The sequence below is a fragment of the Ipomoea nil genome, unplaced genomic scaffold, assembly GCF_001879475.1.
Source record: "Ipomoea nil cultivar Tokyo-kokei standard unplaced genomic scaffold, Asagao_1.1 scaffold1619, whole genome shotgun sequence".
Classification (NCBI taxonomy): Eukaryota; Viridiplantae; Streptophyta; class Magnoliopsida; order Solanales; family Convolvulaceae; genus Ipomoea; species Ipomoea nil.
Genome location: NW_017618047.1, coordinates 44723 through 65672, shown reverse-complemented (window position 1 = coordinate 65672; position 20950 = coordinate 44723). Strand labels below are relative to the sequence as shown.

The 20950-nt window shown below is 31.1% G+C and overlaps 2 protein-coding genes across 2 annotated transcripts; both read left to right on the top strand.

Moving 5' to 3' along the window:
• Nucleotides 1-12565: 12565 nt before the first annotated feature.
• Nucleotides 12566-13334, top strand: LOC109191276 (uncharacterized protein PF11_0207-like). The gene is made up of 2 exons (XM_019341865.1): nucleotides 12566-12823; nucleotides 12906-13334. The coding sequence occupies exons 1-2, from the start codon at nucleotides 12628-12630 to the stop codon at nucleotides 13178-13180; spliced, it is 471 nt and encodes a 156-aa protein (XP_019197410.1). The 5' UTR covers nucleotides 12566-12627; the 3' UTR covers nucleotides 13181-13334.
• Nucleotides 13335-20109: 6775 nt separating this feature from the next.
• LOC109191231 lies at nucleotides 20110-20655 on the top strand. Its single transcript, XM_019341817.1, has 2 exons — nucleotides 20110-20365; nucleotides 20447-20655. The coding sequence occupies exons 1-2, from the start codon at nucleotides 20170-20172 to the stop codon at nucleotides 20653-20655; spliced, it is 405 nt and encodes a 134-aa protein (XP_019197362.1). The 5' UTR covers nucleotides 20110-20169.
• The last annotated feature ends 295 nt before the right edge of the window (nucleotides 20656-20950 follow it).

Below are 20950 nucleotides of genomic sequence, written 5' to 3'. Positions count from 1 at the left end.
TATCAGCTAACAGCTAATTTACCAAACACTTTTTTACAATCAGCTAATGTTATCAACTATTTATACCCTCAACTTAACACAATCAGCTAACAGTTAACAGCTATCAGCTAACAGCCATTTTACCAAACAGGGCCAAAGATGCTTTGCATTGGTCCACAATCACACCAACATAGGACAAAGTCGTTGTTGCGCTCGAGTACACCGCATTTCTTAGTTTGGGGACATCCCTAGATGCAGCCCAGAATCCGACGGCTCCTCCCACTATAATCTGATCAATCTGAGCCATTCATTTGATTAAAAAAATTTGACCGCCATTTTTTCTACCCATTATAGGCCTAACTCTCTTGGGCTCTTATTAGTATATATATATATATATATATATATATATATATATATATATATATATATATATATATATATATATATATATATACTAATAAGAGCCCAAGAGAGTTAGGCCTATAATGGGTAGAAAAAATGGCGGTCAAATTTTTTAATTAAATGAATGACTCAGATTGATTAGATTTTAATTTTTCCTTTAAGATTTCCTAATTTATCCTTAATGAATATGATTTTCCGATAACTTTTCCGTTAAATAATATATTTTCCGTTAATTTCTGTTAGTTCACCGTTAACTTACTCATTGATTTAAATAAGAAAGGTCTTAGGTTCGAACCTCATACCAATCAAAGTTGACATAATTTGTACTATATTTTACTCTTATTAAATTAAAATAATAATTTAGTGGCTACACAAAAAATAATACATATGCATTTCTTTAATTTAGAATTATGTGTCTACAATGTCTTTATTCAAAAAAATTATTAATTATCAATAAATTAAATAAGAGAAAGTATATGAACAGATACTACAATGTAATAGAACTAGTAGCTTATGTGGTCTAATGGTATCTGGGTTGGACTTCCATTTGGAAGATTATGAGTTTGAGCCTCAGTGGAGACGTTATAGGTTCCTTCTGTTTCAGTAGGTTGAGAAAGTATATGAATAGATACTACAATGTAATAGAACCGGTAGCTTTCAAAAAAATAAGAGAAATAATTTCATTAGTTATATTGTATTTATTTTTCTCGAATATAAAAATTCTTTACATTTAAATTCATCAATTGATTATATTCGCTATATTGTCCCTACAATGTCTTTATTCAAAAAATTTATTCATTATCAATAAATTAATTAAGAGAAATAATTTTATTAGTTATATTGTCTTTATATTTCTCCAATGTAAAAATTCTTTACATTCAAATTTATCAATTGATTATATTCACTACATTGTTTATTATCTTTTTTTGTGCACTATTTTTTAATTAAATATCAAAGTGATAATACAAAATAATGTTATATATTTATTTACCAAGTATTTTATTAATACCATGAAAAATTTTAAAAAATATAATTAATAAAGCGAATCATATTAACTACTTGAGGGATTTGTTGACAAAGAGAATGATTCAAATCACACAACAAATTGAAGTGAGAACTACCTTGCAATGTCCTTGATTAACAATCAGCAGTTAGCGATTAGCGGATTATATTAGTGAATTTGACCAGCGAATTATATCAATGATTGGTAAAAATATATTTGAAAAAATTAGCTGTTTAGATTAACATGTAAAATGACCTAAGGGTATACATATAATAATAATAATAATAATAATAATAATAATAATAATAATAATAATAATAATAATAATAATAATAATAATAATAATAATAATAATAATAATAATAATAATAATAATAATAATGATGATAATAATAATAATTGTTTTAAAAAAATAAAAAATATATAATTAAGCCAATCATATTAACTATTTGGGGGATTTATTAACAAAAAGAGTATTCAAATCACACAATAAATTGAAGTGGGAAACAATCTCGCAATGTCCTTATTTGGCAATCAGCAGTTAGCTCTTTAATATTAGTATATATTTAATATTTTATGCCCTAATTTTTATTTGCTCTCCCTTATGTCCCGTATTTGGTTTCAACCATACATATACAATTATAATCAATCTTTACATTCAAATTCATCAATTGATTATATTTGCTACATTGTCCCTACAATGTCTTTATTCAAAAAAAAAAATTATTCATTATCAATAAATTAATTAAGAGAAATAATTTCATTAGATTTATTGTCTTTATTTTTCTCCAATGTAAAAATTCTCTACATTCGAATTTATCAATTGATTATATTCACTACATTGTCTATTATCTTTATTGTGGGATATTTTTTAATTAAATATTAAAGTTATAATACAAAATAATGCTATATATTTATTTACCAAGTATTTTATTAATACCATGAAAAAATTAAAAAAATATAATTAATATAGCCAATCATATTAACTACTTGAGGGATTTGTTGACAAAGGCAGTATTCAAATCGCACAACAAATTGAAGTGAGAACTAACTCGCAATGTCCTTGTTTGACAATCAGCAGTTAGTCGTTAGCGGTTAGCGTTAACGGATTATATTAGCGAATTTGACCAGCGAATTATATCAATAGTTGGTAAAAAGATATTTGAAAAAAAATTAGTTGTTTAGATTAACATGTAAAATGGCCTAAGGGTATTATAATAATAATAATAATAATAATAATAATAATAATAATAATAATAATAATAATAGTAATAATAATAATAATAATAATAATAATAATAATAATAATAATAATAATAATAATAATAATAATAATAATAATAATAATAATAATAATAATAGTAATAGTAATAGTAATAATAATAATAATAATTGTTTAAAAAAAATAAAAAAAAATATAATTAAGACAATCATATTAATTACTTGGGCCAGGACTATGTGGTCTAATGGTATCCGGGTTGGACTTCCATTTGGAAGGTTGTAAGTTCGAGCCTCTATGGAGGCGTTATTAGCTCTTTGTGTTTCAGTAGGTTGAGAAAGTATATGAACAGATACTACAATGTGTGGGAAACTATCTCGCAATTGACAAAAAGAGTATTCAAATCAGCAGTTAGCTCTACAATATTAGTATACATTTAATATCTTATGCCCTAATTTTTATTTGCTTTCCCTTATGTCCCGTATTTGGTTTCAACCATACCTATACAATTATTTTATTGACAATTATAATCAATCTTGACTATATTGTCTTGCATTTGTAAATTTAGAATTGCCTATTTAAATAAACAAATTTAACATTCAATTATCTATGCATGAACAATTCCAATATAATTTTGCCTTGATATTTACTTTAAAGTACTTATTTAAAAAAAATATTGGGCATTATCTCAATCGCGCAATGCGCGTAAAAACTAGTGTATATATATATATATATATATATATATATAAGAGCCCAAGAGAGTTAGGCGTAGAAATGGTAGAAAAACAAATTGATAGTCAAAGTTTTTAATCAAATGAATGGCTCAGATTGATCAAATTTTAATTTTTCTTTGAGATTTCCTAATTTATCCTTAATTATATGATTATCCCTTAAATTTTCCGTTAAATATTATCTTTCTCCGTTAATTTTTGTTAGTTCACTGTTAACTTACTCATTGATTTCAATAAGAAAGGTTTTAGGTTCGAACCATATCCTAATCAAAGTTGGCATAATTAGTACTCTATTTTACTCTTATTAAATTAAATAATAATTTAATATCTACAAAAAAAAAAGATGCATTTCTTTAATTTAGAATTATGTATCTACAATGTCTTTATTTAAAAAAAAAAATTATTCATTATCAATAAATTAAAAAAGAAAAATATTTACCAAGTGGTATGTAGTTCATTGGTATTGGGTTGCTCCTCTAAGTGGGAGGTGATAGGTTCAAACCTCACTTGAGACAAGTAGTCTGTATATGTAGGGTATCTTACTTCCTTATAACAAAAAAATTATTAGTTATATTGTCTTTATTTTTCTCGAATATAAAAATTCTTTACATTCAAATTCATCAATTGATTATATTTGCTACATTGTCCCTACAATGTATTTATTAAAAAAAAATTATTCATTATCAATAAATTAATTAAGAGAAATAATTTCGTTAGTTTTATTGTCTTTATTTTTCTCCAATGTAAAAATTCTCTACATTCAAATTTATCAATTGATTATATTCTCTACATTGTGTATTATCTTTTTTGTGGGCTATTTTTTAATTAAATATGGAAGTTATAATACAAAATAATGCTATATATTTATTTACCAAGTATTTTATTAATACCATGAAAAAATTAAAAAAATATAATTATGCCAATCATATTAACTACTTGAGGATTTTGTTGTCAAATAAGGTATTCAATTCACATAACAAATTGAAGTGAGAAACTATCTCGCGATGTCCTTGTTTGGCAATCAGCAGTTAGCGGTTAGCGTTAGCGGATTTGACCAGCGAATTATATCAACGGTTGGTAAAAAGATATTTGAAAAAATTAACTGTTTTGATTAACATGTAAAATGACCTAAGGGTACAATATGTAAAGAGATGAACTTTACTGAGTCAAAGCAAGATCGTCGGCTATGGACCGCATGTCATTTAGGAAGGCAGTGATACCATGTAAATAGAAGAACTTCAGTATTATTGATGTGAAGCTACTGGGTACAAATAGTATACAAGAGAGAGTTAATAGCTAAGGAGTTGTAACAGTTAATCTAAAATAACTATTCTAAAAGAGAATAATTAGAACAACACAGAGATAAAAAAACATCAACCAAACATATCCTTAACACAATAATAATAATAATAATATAATAATAATAATAATAATAATAATAATAACAATAATACTAATATAATAATAATAATAACAACAACAACAACAACAACAACAACCATAATAACAATAATAATAATAATAATAATAATAATAATAATAATAATAATAATAATAATAATAATAATAATAATAATAACAATTATAATGAATCTCATATATTACATTGTAATCATATACTATGAGTTAAATATTTAAATAAAAAAATTCGACATTAAATTACTCATGAAAATGTAAGTATTTTTTTACAGCTTTCAAGAATATTATTATTATTATTATTTGCAATTGTCGCTTGAAGTGTTTTTGGTGCCATTGAATCCAACGGATTGGACGTTGATGGAGACCCGGGTAACATTGACTACAAAACTGATTTCGTAATTTTTCGGTGGCAAGGAAAGGGCAGCGTTTTTCTTATCGGAAATCAAACTCTTCTTCTCCTCACAGGCAACGAAGCACTTTGCTGAATCAGAAAGTGATTCATTTTTTTAAAAAAAATTCTCTTTATTCCTCTGAGATAATTACAAGATGTATACGAAGAACGAAACAAAACCATGGTTTCAATACCAAAAACACAAAAGTTAAGGATAGAGATCGAGCACTAAGTCACGAATCTGAACTACCAAGCATTATTTAGTTTTTTAAGAAAACAATAAAAATTGAATCAAGATAAAATAGCCAGATTTGTCCAAAGATAAAAGAAAGTTAAATATCAAAATAGCCGAATAAGCTAATACAATTAATACAAAATTATATAAAAAAAATCCTCATCCAGATCTAGAACGATTTTAGAGACAAAGTTGAAGATAAAGGTGAAAAAAATTATCAATTTTACAGTGAAATTGATGATTTTTTACCTTTTATCTTCAACTTTGTCTTTGAATTTCTGGGAAAAAAACCCCCGAAAAAAAAAAAAAAATCAAACATTAACTTAAAATTGAAAAACAAAATTGCTCCTAAATACAAGAAATTATTATAGTAATTTTATGTTAAACTCCATTTACACTCTTTCATGAAATTATTATGATAATGGCAGTGATTTTGATAATTTTGTAGGATTTTTTGAAACTTAGAGTTAGTATGTTGACTTCGAGGTTTGTACATGCTATTCAAGTTTCTATGTTTTTTTTTTTTTTTAACAAGCGGCGTTTAGGATTTACACGATTCGCTTGGCAAAACAGCAATCAAAGCAAAAGCTAAATCAAATTGAGAGGGAAGGACGTTGTAGATGAAGGCGCTTTTTTCTCATCCTACTTTGCCTTTTTCTACGGAGAATAGGAATGTAACGGTGACGAAAGAGAAAAAGGAAATAGAGATAATTTTTTTTTTTTAAACCAGAAGTTTCTATATTTTCTTATACAAATTTATAATTGTAAATTTATTGTAATAAATAATTATTAAGGCAAGTATAATTTATTTTATATTTTGGACACATTATTTTTAATAATTTTGATTTAATAATAGAGTTAATACCCAAAATCGTCCTCGACTATAGTGGTTTTTCTCAATTTCGTCCTAAATGACTTTGGTGACCTAATATCGTCCCATACTTTTGTGTTTCGCTCAATTTAGTCCTCCATTTGTTATTTCGTCAAATTGGTGTTAAATAAAGAGACAATTCAGTAATGTCAATATTGATCTCTCTTTACTTTCAACTTGTGAAGTGCGAAATTCATCTTTCTTGTACGAATTGCACCCAGAATTACTCCCGGACCTGCAAATCAAATTTTATATTCGCAGTTTTAGGAGTAATTCTAGGAGTAATTCGTAAAAAAAACGGGATTTCGCTGTTCACATGTCTATGAGTAAAGAGATGCCAATATTAAAATTACTGAATTGTGTATTTATTTAACACCAAATGGACAAAATAACAAATGAGGGACTAAATTGAGCAAAAACACAAAAGTCTGGGACTAAATTGAAACTCTACCTAATTATTTTAGTATTAAATGACATACAATAATTACCATAAACAATGTTTCATAGTTTATAAATTCTATTAGGCAATAAAATTACTATTATAAATGTTTTATACTAACAATGTTTAATAGTTGGTATACTGTTCACACATTATTTTTAATTATTTTGATTTAATAATATTATATCTTATTTATAAAAATTGAAAGTAATACTTTTAGTACTATTGTTGTGACTAAAAATTATCTTAATTATTAAGGCAATTAATAGTTTTAAAAAGTCTTCAAATGTATGAACATCGAATCAATTAGTAGGACAATTATATTAGGTAATGTAATTAATAATTTACTTTTTAAATTATATCACATTTCAATAATGAATATTTTCTTAAAGTATATACACAGACTATGCTTATCAATATATAATTAAAAGTGTGTGTGTGTGTGTGCGCGCGCGTGTGTGTGAGTGTATGTGTGTGTGTGTGTGTGTATACACACACACACACACACACACACACACACACACACACACACACATTCACACTTAATGTATAATATTATTAGTACATATTAAATTATATTTTCCTTAATAATTAATTATTAATAGTATGGTAATGTATTTAAATATTGGAAGAGAACAAATATTATAATTAATGAAATTATTATGGTACTTGCCACAATATTTGATAATTATAATTGATGAAATTGAAAGTATAAGATTTCTTCTGTAAAAATATTTTTGCCAATTTCATTAGATTGTAATTAATAAGTATGAAATATAATTAAGGAAATAAAATTATAAAATTAACAAAATATAAATATTTATAAATTTTTGTAAATACATACATATATACACTTATGCACTGTACTAACCATACAAAATTTAAATGCTACATTTTTAATTATAAATTTATCAATATGAATTATAAATAATAAAATTATATTATAGAATTTTCCTATATACATATTAATAAATATTATGTGTATATACAATGTATTATATAATCATATAAGGAAATGTGTCCGATTAGAGTTTAAATTTACCCATATAAAATTTAAAATTTACATTTTCTAAATTTATTTCTGAGTATAATTCTCTTAGTTATAATGCATATTTTTAGAATTATAATATAAATGAATTACAATTAGGAATAAATTAACTTCATTATGTGAATTTTTTCTATAAATTTATGTAAATATTTACATGATTAGAAATTATATTAACCATACAAAATTTAAATTTAAATATTGTACGTTATGAAAATAGATATTTGACCAAATATGTAAATATCCAACTATATTATTATATGTCCATTTTAACATCTTTTCATTTCTTTTCTATTTTTTAAATTTAAATTCATAATAACAAAAAAAAATTACGTGCAACGCACGGGTACAACACTAATAATTCTTATTATCATAACATAACATAGTCCGTGCATCGCACGGGAATTATACTAGTCGGATTAAAAATAACTACAGTATTACTCTACTATCAACATTTAGCACGTATGAAGAATTGAAGCATGTGCTCCATCTCAACTAAAAGCTTAAGCTGATAGTTGAATTGCACATTAATGGCTACATGCTCACACGCCCCCTCACGTGTGCGGTGGGTTCCAAGCAACACGTGGACCGGTAAACCGTAGTTGCTTATGAGTGACACTGAGATTCGAACCCATGACCGTTGGTCTGACTCTGATACCAAATTAAAGCATGTGCTCCATCTCAACTAAAAACCTAAGCTGATAGTTGGATTGCACATTAATGGCTACATGCTCACATGAAGCATCTATTAGTATGAAACACATTGTTCACCAATAGTCATTTTTACTTGCAAACAAAATATCACATTAAACTTCCTTTCATTTTCATATATCAACAGCTATAACCATAAAAATATATTTCTCATACAAAAATAGATTTTACTCGCGCCAAAATATAGTTTATAATATATAATAGGTATAACATTCCACTACAAAATAAATTCAAGCTATAGCTCCAAAAAAATTCATAATTTATCACCAAATGTCACCAAGTCAATGAGCAATAGCCATTACTTCGGTCCCAATGACACTACTGGAAATTATGGAATTTTCGACCACCAAAAAGTGATCTTAAATCAAGTTAATACCAAAAAGTGGTCGGAAATAGCAACACAGGTTTTTTCGGATACCAAAAATGGTCGGAACAAGGCTTTCGAATTGATTTAAGATCACTATTAGGTGATCGAAATTCCATAATTTTCAATACTGTGACTCGACCTCTAAATATTATTTTTCAAAATATCTCATTAGTTTTTAATTTTCCGCCCCCACTACCCAATATTTCTTGATCTTCCTCTAAAAATAAGGGTTCAATTTATAGTCGAGAAAATGTAACTTCCACCCCAAAACAAACTCCTTTAATATTATATTTATCCAATAAATAATTAAGAGTACAGTCTATCCAAAATGAATATTGCATCCACTTTCAAGATTCTATTATTATATTAGAATTTAATTTAATTATAATAATTATAATTATTTAAATTCAAATATAATAAAACTTAGTAAAATATTATATATATATATATATATATATATATATATATATATATATATATATATATATTTTGGATCCAGTGCACACCCCCTTGGCAGATGAGCTCGTGAGATCAGATCTGGTTCGTTTATTTTTAAATTTTAACGCTTCAGATTGCTTTGCATTTTTAATGCGTGTGAGCTGAGTTTGTAAATAGACAAGGGTGTTCTAGTCTTTTGACATTATATTTATTATGTTACCTTATTTATTTCCTACTTTTTATTGGAAGGTGCAAAGTTTTTTTGATTCTCAAATCCCTATTCTTGGTTGCGTCCACATCTCTCACTCCTCCGATGAGAGCCTTTGTCCTCTGATTTTTTATTCTCGAATCCTTGTTCTCCGATCGCGTCTATGTCTCTCACTCCTCCGATGAGAGCCTTCGTCCTCTAATGGGGTGCAAGGTAATTTTTTTTTTATCAAATTCTTTTTGGTGTGGCAGGGTTTTCCGGCGAGGGTGTTGTTTGGTTTTGGCACGGGGGTTAGCTGCTTTTCTGGGCGGGGGGGGGGGGGGGGGGGGGGGGGGAGGGGGGTGATTTTTCAATTTTGTTTTGTTAGGGGTTATGATTTACTTATTTATTTTTCGGGTTATGGGTGTGGGGTTGTCTGGGTTTGTCTGGTATGTGTACTGATGTTGGGTGGGGGTGGGAATTTAGGTTTGTGTTGTTTACTGTGTGTGGTGTGAGATTTGTAGTGATGATCACCTGTGTGTCTTCTGCTTTAGTGTGTGCGTTTGAGGTTTGGAGTCTGTGTGTGTATGGAGGCATTGGTGTACAGATGTGTTGTAGTGTCCATAATGTAGTGGCTGGATGGCTTTGAATTCTTCATTCATAATCATGTGCTTAAAGTGATATACAGAAAGCAAAATACAACCACCATGGTAACGTAGCTTGCTGTTTTTTTTTTTTTTTTTTTTTTAATTTTTTTACAAGTATGCTAGGTGCGTATGGGGTAGGAGGTTAATGCATTATAGTATTTGTAATGTACTGGAAATATTGTTTGGGTATTTGTTGGTATTACTGTGTATATCTTTTTTTTTTTTTCCAATTTCGCTATGTGCGTAGGGGGTTAGAGGTGAATGCAATATAGTATACCCTTGTTGTAGCTTTATTTACTATGGGTTTGTGCGTACATAGTCTGTGATTAGTGTATTTTTTTGTGGGGGGGTAGGGGGTTGGTGGTCATGCTAATGGTGTTGTAACTAGTCTGTGTGTGTTTTGTTTCGTATTGGGATTTTTTTTATTATGCTGAGGTTAGATTTTTTCCGGTAAAATAGTTTAAGTTGTTTTTTCAAGTATGCTATGTGCGTAGGGGTTAGGCGATGAATGCAGTGCAGTGTAAACATGGTGTAGCTTTAATTAGTATGGGTTTGTGTGTAATGGGGTTAAGTTTGTGTTTGTTTCGTAATGGGGTTTTTTTTTGCAATGAGGTTGGTTTCTTGCTGGTAATGTAGCTTGCTGTTTATTTATTTTTTTTTTTTATAATTTTTTTTTTACAAGTATGCTATGTGCGTATGTGGTAGGAGGTTAATGTATTATAGTATAAACATGGGATGTAAAGGGGTGGATGCATTGTAATATGAACACAATTTTTTAATGTTGCAGACTGTGGCTGCGATATATGCTGAGAAGTCCGATGTGTTAGCTGGAGCTTTGGAGGACATGGCCCACTTTATGGAGCTCCATGATGACCTCCTGGGCCTGACTTTCGAGTCCGATGCGTTAGCTGGGGGTTCTGACTTTGGTTCCCCTTTCCAAGTAGTTGGTGTTAGTTTTTGAATTTCGACCTTAACATTTTCGTAATAAAGATGTGTCCTCCAGTTCCACTTAATATTATCATGTGTTTGAAAATCCCAGCACCTACGCACATGCCTACGCTACTATCATGCACACGCCTTTTTTTTTTTTTTTGCACAGGCCAATTTCTTCATATGCACAGGCCAATTTCTTCATATGCTTTTGTTTTTTGTACAGGCGATATGCACAGGCCTATTTCTTCATATGCTTTTGTTTTTTGTATTTGGTGTGTGCATTGGAATGTTATGACGTGTACAATAGACCACATGATGCAAAGTTCCATTGCCAAAAATTTGCACACGCCATACCATAAAAATGCACACACCAGTGTAAATAACAAAACTAAAAAAAAAAAAAAAAAGACACGGACCACATGATGCAAAGTTCCATTGCCAAAAATGCACAAAGTTCCAAAGCAAATGTCTATATCTAGAACTAAATTAATTTACACACGGATCCAGTTCTCAATCAATTTTTAGGTCATGCATCTAATTTTAATTAAACCTTCTTGCTCAAGAATCGCTTGGTTCACGCACCAACCAAACAACACACACGCATCAACCTAACAAAAGAAACGCAAATAAACTAAATGAGAAAGACAGGAAAATATAAATAATATTGCCAATTAGCAACTAAACCACACCTTATCTTGCACACGGTAAGACACTGCTACGCACAAACAACCACACCAAACAAGGCAACCCCCAAAAAACACATCAACACGAAAACAGTGGTGCACCGGCCTAAAAAAAGAAGAAAAAAAATAGTTTGTTCACCAACTGAACACGCACACGCTACGCACATAATAGATATTCTAGTTTGTCCACCAACCCCCACCCCCCTCCCACCATCCCAGCGGAAAAAACCCAATTATTCAGTGTATGCACAGACGATGGCACGTAAATGCACTTACCCATTCGTTTTCTCCTCAAGCCTTGTTCACGCCAAATTCACCTCATCAGCCTTTGTAGTAATTCAAAGTATTAATTTCCATCCACAAACTCCCTAATTTAATGCTACAGATTCCAATAAAATTATGTCCATAAATAAATTAGAATTACAATTACTAATATATCCTTTACATTGAAAAATGTCATTAATTACTACCCTAATCTCTTATAATCTCAACCATTGATGAAAATTGAATCAATGGATATTAGGAGGCCTCATGGTCTCATCTATTAGAGGGGGTGCACCGGATTCGAAGCATATATATATATATATATATATATATATATATATATATATATATATATATATTAAATTGAGGAAGCTAAGGTGAGGAGCTGAGATTATTAAATTGAGTGGAAGAGGATGAAGCTAAGCAGTAAAGCAATGAATTAATTTAAGGAAGACCAGGCAAGATCCACATTTAATTAATTAATTTGTGATAAATCCCTATCCGATGAAAAGTAAATTAAAGCATCCATATCCTAAAACAACGCAACACCACAACTAACTAACCCTTAGCTTTAACTATAAATACTACCATTGCCCATCCATAATCATCAATCTTAAGGAATTGAAACACTACATCAATAACAAAAACAACAAACAATAAACAATGTCGGCTGCCCAGAAGTTGGTTAACGTTGCAGTGTGTCTGGTGTGCATGTTTGTCCTCACCGTCGACGCTTCGCTTTCTTCGGTTTACCAGTCATGCTTCGATCCATGCCATTCTGCTTGCAAAGACACAGGAAAAACCGTCTTTGCATGCGGAAAAGAATGTGAAAGGGGATGTACAGACAAGGCGTATAAAGGTATATATAGTTATAGTTATATTTATATATTAAATTAGTTTTTTTTTTCATTAATAATTTTGTGGTTATTTTGTAATTGCAGAGGGCAAGCTTAAGGACGAGAGCAAGGAACTTAAGGAAGAGGAGAAGGAACTTTGGGCCTTTCAGAAAAAACAAGTTAAGGAGTATATGGACATGCGTTGCAAGGACTTTGAGAATAAGCAATGTAAGGACGACGACAAGGAATGTAAGGACGAGGCGAAGTTCTGTAAGGACATGCATATGGCCTTTAAGGAAGAGAACAAGCAGCTTAAGGATGAGGACAAGCTTCTTAAGGACGACAATAAGCTAGTTAAGGATGAGGAAAAAACAACTTAATTAAGGATGGGAATAATAATAAAGCAATCTATTATATTTAATGTGAAACATCATAAGATTTCTATATTTGAAGTCAAGATTGTATTCTGAGATAGTGGTGGTACGGTTTTTCTTGTCACCCCTATCATGTAAAGACTATATGTCACTTTTGTAATAGTTGAAAGTAAATAATTATTTTATTTTTTTTTTCATATTAAAAATAATATTTTATAATTTTCTTATAGCACTAATAATTTAAAAAGTAATGTTTAAAAACTTCAATGATATCTAAACTAATTAAAACATAATTGAAGATAACTTTTAATTAATTTTACAATAAGAAAATGATGAAAATATTATACATGTTTAAAGAGATCAAAATATTATTTATTTAATTATAATATGATTATATGTTTAAATTAATTAATTATAAATAATGTGTTTGATTTTATTTTCACTGCAAAATGTACTAATATTGTTGATCACGGATCTTTTAAAATGCAATGAAATTCCCCTTCACTCTCTTTTTAGTCTTACAGCAAATTATGAAGTGCTATAATGATAATATATTAATATTAAGACACATATATGTTCCATGCACCTTAAGTAAATGATCAAAAGCGTACCTGACATAACTAGGGTCAGGCTTCTGTTTTAGCTAGCTTCACTTGGCAGCGACCGGCTCCGTAAGCGTACCTAATATAACTAGGGTCAGGTTCCTGTTTTAGCTACCTTTACTCCTTGGTGCTTGGTGCGGGCCTGTTCCGACTCTGCTGGGGGAGAGATCCGCTCGGCAGCGACTGGCTCCGTGTAGGAGCAGCGCTCGGGTGGGCAACCTATTTGGGCAGGACGCCCATGATGGTAGCAAGGTCGTCGCCCTTGAAGGAGTGTCCGAACCTTTTGCTGCATGTGCCTTTTTTTGGTCAGTGGTAAATGCCCATTTTCTGAAGGCCCAAATGAGGTCATCAACGGTTTGATTCTTCAGGAATGCCTGGAATACCCATTTGGTGCGGGCCTGTTCGTGTTCCGACTCTACTGGGGGACGGCTCGTGTTCCGACTCTGCTGAGGGAGAGATCGGCTCGACAGCGACCGGCTTCGTGTAGGGAAGGGAGAGATCGGCTCGACAGCGACCGGCTTCGTGTAGGGAGCTGGGCCCGGGTGAAGGATTCGTGAAGGATTCAGTCAAGCTTGTTCAAACACCTTGCTGCCTTTTTCGTCATTTGTGTCGTTGGTCAGTGGTAAATGCCCATTTTCTGAAGGCCCAAATGAGGTCATCAACAGTTTGATTCTTCAGGAATGCCTGGAATACCCATTTGGTGCGGGCCTGTTCGTGTTCCGACTCTACTGGGGGACGGCTCTTGTTCCGACTCTGTTGAGGGAGAGATCGGCTCGGCAGCGACCGGCTCCGTGTAGGGAAGGGAGAGATCGGCTCGACAGCGACCGACTCCGTGTAGGGAGCTGGGCCCGGGTGAAGGATTCGTGAAGGATTCCGTCAAGCTTGTTCAAACCCCTTGCTGCCTTTTTCGTCATTTGTGTCGTTGGTCAGTGGTAAATGCCCATTTTCTGAAGGCCCAAATGAGGTCATCAACGGTTTGATTCTTCAGGAATGCCTGGAATACCCATTTGGTGCGGGCCTGTTCGTGTTCCGACTCTACTGGGGGAGAGATCGGCTCGTGTTCCGACTCTGCTGAGGGAGAGATCGGCTCGGCAGCGACCGGCTCCGTGTAGGGAAGGGAGAAATCGGCTCGACAGCGACCGACTCCGTGTAGGGAGCTGGGCCCGAGTGAAGGATTCGTGAAGGATTCCGTCAAGCTTGTTCAAACCCCTTGCTGCATGTGCCTTTGGTCAGTGGTAAAGGCCAATTTTGTGAAGGCCCAAATGAGGTCATCACCGGTTTGATTCTTCAGGAATGCCCGGAAAAAGGCACCTGTTGCTTGATCGTGGTAGAGGTGAGCGGTGACTCGGGTCGTTCATCTTAAGCATAGCCTCTTGGGCACTAACGATCTTAAACATAGCCTCTTGGCACTTTTGGCCTCCTTCTTCACTGCCGATAGGGGCGGACCCAGCATGCGGGGCAGCTGCCCCCCTCATCGCACCCCCACTCCAAATATAACCCTTGTATGTATATATGTATATATAGTACCAGTTTTAGTATGAGTATAATAAAATAGATAAAAGTTAATATAATATGACTAGATTAGGTGGTAAGGTGCTCGTGCCATCTTTTTAAGATGCCAGGGTTCATGTTATATTTTTGTATGACTTTATTATATATATAACTTTCTTTTATCTTTATATATATATAACTTTCTTTTATATTAATAATGAGATGTGTTTATAATGTATTTTTTTTCGAATTATTTTATCAAATACGTTTCGCCCACACTGAAAAGGTTTTTTGGGTCCGCAACTGGCTGCCGACCAATTCTCGGTCGCTGACTTGAGCAGGATCTTGAGGTACTTAATCTCAACCTCCTAGAGAGAGACGGGCTTCTTCAAGGGTTCGATCTCCTCCGCGGCCTTGGCTCTGCTGTAGAAGGCGGTGAGAATGCGAGTCAGCTGCATAAAGGATCAAATAATTTTACCGAGCAAACAGTTAAGAAATATAGAAATGCGAGGCGCATACCTGCACCAGATCTTCGGCACCCCGTTCACCAATTTGGTTAACCGTCCAATTGTGCATATCCTCGCCCGGGCAGATCAGGTCGCTAAGGTTGCCCAGGAGGGCAGCTGGTTGCTCACTGCTCAGTCAAACATCCACCACTGGAGTCCGGGCCAGGGGTGGTAACGCTAAGTCCGTTTCAAGGGAGACACCTCCTCGAGGTTAGAGTTAGTGGCATTTTCCTTACCCCTTTTGCTCTAAACCCGGAAGGCGAGCAAATCCTGGCCCGAGTTGGTGAGTTGTCTCGTGGCCGTGGCGGCTAGGGGAACAGCGGTCGGCACGGTTGGCTCGCATGGATCGGGCACCGAGGAGCTTGCCTTCTTTCTGCTTAGGGGGGGGGGGGGGGGGGGGCTTCAGAGGTGCTGAGGGAGGGGTGACAAAACCTCTACCGAGCCCCATATGGGCAAAACAAAGCAACAACATTAGTATTATTCATTTATACTCGCTCAACACAATAATGACACAAACACGATAAGGCTAAACACGAACATGAAATGTTAAGGTTAACGGGTTTAACTTCTTAACACGAATACAAACACGATTTGTAAACAGGTTTATACGATAGACATATTTTTTTAATAGATTTTGGGTTGTGTCGACACGATATGACACGAAACCCGTTTAAACCAGCTAAACCTATTAATACATTTCTTTAAAAAAACTAAAATTTGAAGTAAAGTTATATATATATATATATTATATATATATATATATATATATATATATATATATATATATATATATATATATATATATATATATATATATATATATATATGAGTCCAAGAGAGTTAGGCGTATAAATGGTAGAAAAACAAATTGATAGTCAAAGTTTTTAATCAAATGAATGGCTCAGATTGATCAAATTTTAATTTTTCTTTGAGATTTCATAATTTATCCTTAATTATATGATTATCCCTTCAATTTTCCATTAAATATTATCTTTCTCCGTTAATTTCAACTTACTCATTGATTTGAATAAGAAAGGTCTTAGGTTCGAACCATATCCTAATCAAAGTTGGCATAATTAGTACTCTATTTTACTCTTACTAAATTAAATAATAATTTAATATCTACAAAAAAAAAAAAAAAGATGCATTTCTTTAATTTAGAATTATGTATCTACAATGTCTTTATTTTCAAAAAAAAATTATTCATTATCAATAAATTAAAAAGAAAAATAATTACCAAGTGGCATGTTGTTCACTGGTATCGGGTTGCTCCCCTAAGTGGGAAGTGATAGGTTCAAACCTTAATTGAGGCTAATAGTGTGTATATGTAGGGTATCCCACTTATAAAAAAAAAAGTTATTAGTTATATTGTCTTTATTTTTCTCCAATATAAAAATTCTTTACATTCAAATTATCAATTGATTATATTTGCTACATTGTCCCTACAATGTCTTTATTAAAAAAAAATTATTCATTATCAATAAATTAATTTAGAGAAATAATTTCATTAGTTTTACTGTCTTTATTTTTCTCCAATGTAAAAATTCTCTACATTCAAATTTATCAATTGATTATATTCACTACATTGTGTATTATCTTTTTTGTGGGCTATTTTTTAATTAAATATGAAAGTTATAATACAAAATAATGCTATATATTTATTTACCAAGTATTTTATTAATACCATGAAAAGATTAAAAAATATATATAATTAAGCCAATCATATTAACTACTTGAGGGTTTTGTTGACAAATAAGGTATTCAAATCACACAACAAATTGAAGTGAGAAATTATCTCGCAATGTCCTTGTTTGGCAATCAGCAGTTAGCGGTTAGCGTTAGCGGATTTGACCTGCGAATTATATCAACGGATGGTAAAAAGAAATTTGAAAAAATTAACTGTTTAGATTAACATGTAAAATGACCTAAGGGTACAATATGTAAAGAGATGAACTTCACTGAGTCAAGGCAAGATCGTCAACTATGGACCGCATGTCATTTAGGAAGGCAGTGATACCATGTAAATAAAAGAACTTCAGTATTATTGATGTGAAGCTACTGGGTACAAATAGTATACAAGAGAGAGTTAATAGCTAAGGAGTTGTAACAGTTAATCTAAAATAACTATTCTAAAAGAGAATAATTAGAACAACACAGAGATAGAAAACATCAACCACACATATCCTTAACACAATAATAATAATAATAATAATAATAATAATAATAATAATAATAATAATAATAATAATAATAATAACAATAATACTAATATAATAATAATAATAACAACAACAACAACAACAACAACAACAATAATAATAATAATAATAATAATAATAATAATAATAATAATAATAATAATAACAATTATAATGAATCTTCATATATTACATTGTAATCATATACTATGAGTTAAATATTTAAATAAACAAATTCGACATTAAATTACTCATGAAAATGTAAGTATTTTTTTACAGCTTTCAAGACTATTATTATTATTATTTGCAATTGTCGCTTGAAGTGTTTTTGGTGCCATTGAATCCAACGGATTGGACGTTGATGGAGACCCGGGTAACATTGACTACAAAACTGATTTCGTAATTTTTCGGTGGTATGGAAAGGGCGGCGTTTTTCTTATCGGAAATCAAACTCTTCTTCTCCTCATAGGCAACGAAGCACTTTGCTGAACCAGAAAGTGATTCATTTTTTTTTTTTTAAATTCTCTTTATTCCTCTGAGATAATTACAAGATGTATACGAAGAACGAAACAAAACCATGGTTTCAACACCAAAAACACAAAAGTTAAGGATAGAGATCGAGCACTAAGTCACGAATCTGAACTACCAAGTATTATTTAGTTTTTTAAGAAAACAATAAAAATTGAATCAAGATAAAATAGCCAGATTTGTCCAAAGATAAAAGAAAGTTAAAGATCAAAATAGCCGAATAAGCTAATACAATTAATACAAAATTATATAAACAAAAATCTTCATCCTGATCTAGAACGATTTCAGAGACAAAGTTGAAGATAAAAGGTATTAAAAAAAAAAAAAACTTATCAATTTTACAAGTGAAATTGATGATTTTTTACCTTTTATCTTCAACTTTGTCCTTTGAATTTCTGGGGAAAAAAACCCCGAAAAAAAAAAACAAACATTAACTTAAAATTGAAAAACAAAATTGCTCCTAAATACCAAGAAATTATTATAGTAATTTTATGTTAATCTCCATTTACACTCTTTCATGAAATTATTATGATAATGGCGGTGATTTTGATAATTTTGTTAGGATTTTGAAACTTAGAGTTAGTATGTTGACTTCGAGGTTTATACATTCTATTCAAGTTTCTATGTTTTTTTTTTTTTTTTTAACAAGCCGGCGTTAGGATTTACACAATTCGCTTGGCAAAACAGCAATCAAAGCAAAAGCTAAATCAAATTGAGAGGGAAGGACGTTGTAGATGAAGGCCGCTTTTTTCTCATCCTACTTTGCCTTTTTCTACGGAGAATAGGAATGTAACGGTGCCGAAAGAGAAAAAGGAAATAGAGATAAATATTTTTTAACCAGAAGTTTCTATATTTTCTTATACAAATTTATAATTGTAAATTTATTGTAATAAATAATTATTAAGGCAAGTATAACTTATTTTATATTTTGGACACATTATTTTTAATAATTTTGATTTAATAATATTATACCTTAAATATACAAACTCCACCTAATTATTTTAGTATTAAATGACATACAATAATTACCATAAACAATGTTTCATAGTTGATAAATTCTATTAGGCAATAAAATTACTATTATAAATCTTTTACACCTAACAATGTTTAATAGTTGGTATACTGTTCACACATTATTTTAATTATTTTGATTTAATAATATTATATCTTATTTATAAAAATTGAAAGTAATACTTTTAGAACTATTGATGTGACTAAAAATTATCTTAATTATTAAGGTAATTAATAGTTTTAAAAGTCTTCAAATGTATGAACATCGAATCAATTAGTAGGACAATTATATTAGGTAATGTAAATAATAATTTACTTTTTAAATTATATCACATTTCAATAATGAATATATATATTGAATTGAGGAAGCTAAGGTGAGGAGCTGAGATTATTAAATTGAGTGGAAGAGGATGAAGCTAAGCAGTAAAGCAATGAATTAATTTAAGGAAGACCAGGCAAGATCCACATTTAATTAATTAATTTGTGATAAATCCCTATCCGATGAAAGTAAATTAAAGCATCCATATCCTAAAACAACGCAACACCACAACTAACTAACCCTTAGCTTTAACTATAAATACTACCATTGCCCATCCATAATCATCAATCTTAAGGAATTGAAACACTACATCAATAACAAAAACAACAAACAATAAACAATGTCGGCTGCCCAGAAGTTGGTTAACGTTGCAGTGTGTCTGGTGTGCATGTTTGTCCTCACCGTCGACGCTTCGCTTTCTTCGGTTTACCAGTCATGCTTCGATCCATGCCATTCTGCTTGCAAAGACACAGGAAAAACCGTCTTTGCATGCGGAAAAGAATGTGAAAGGGGATGTACAGACAAGGCGTATAAAGGTATATATAGTTATAGTTATATTTATATATTAAATTAGTTTTTTTTTCATTAATAATTTTGTGGTTATTTTGTAATTGCAGAGGGCAAGCTTAAGGACGAGAGCAAGGAACTTAAGGAAGAGGAGAAGGAACTTTGGGCCTTTCAGAAAAAACAAGTTAAGGAGTATATGGACATGCGTTGCAAGGACTTTGAGAATAAGCAATGTAAGACGACGACAAGGAATGTAAGGACGAGGCGAAGTTCTGTAAGGACATGCATATGGCCTTTAAGGAAGAGAAAAGCAGCTTAAGGATGAGGACAAGCTTCTTAAGGACGACAATAAGCTAGTTAAGGATGAGGAAAAAACAACTTAATTAAGGATGGGAATAATAATAAAGCAATCTTATATATTTAATGTGAAACATCATAAGATTTCTATATTTGAAGTCAAGATTGTATTCTGAGATAGTGGTGGTACGGTTTTTCTTGTCACCCTATCATGTAAAGACTATATGTCACTTTTGTAATAGTTGAAAGTAATAATTATTTTATTTTTTTCATATTAAAAATAATGTTTTATCATTTTTGTATAGTAATGTTTAAAA

What these genes read in the sequence shown, in the direction of transcription:
- LOC109191276 (XM_019341865.1), top strand. Translation starts at nt 12,628, where the DNA reads ATGTCGGCTGCCCAGAAGTTGGTTAACGTTGCAGTGTGTCTGGTGTGC. An exon ending in TACAGACAAGGCGTATAAAG is followed by an intron (nt 12,824 to 12,905) that starts GTATATATAGTT and finishes TTGTAATTGCAG; the next exon opens with AGGGCAAGCTTAAGGACGAG.
- LOC109191231 (XM_019341817.1), top strand. Translation starts at nt 20,170, where the DNA reads ATGTCGGCTGCCCAGAAGTTGGTTAACGTTGCAGTGTGTCTGGTGTGC. An exon ending in TACAGACAAGGCGTATAAAG is followed by an intron (nt 20,366 to 20,446) that starts GTATATATAGTT and finishes TTGTAATTGCAG; the next exon opens with AGGGCAAGCTTAAGGACGAG.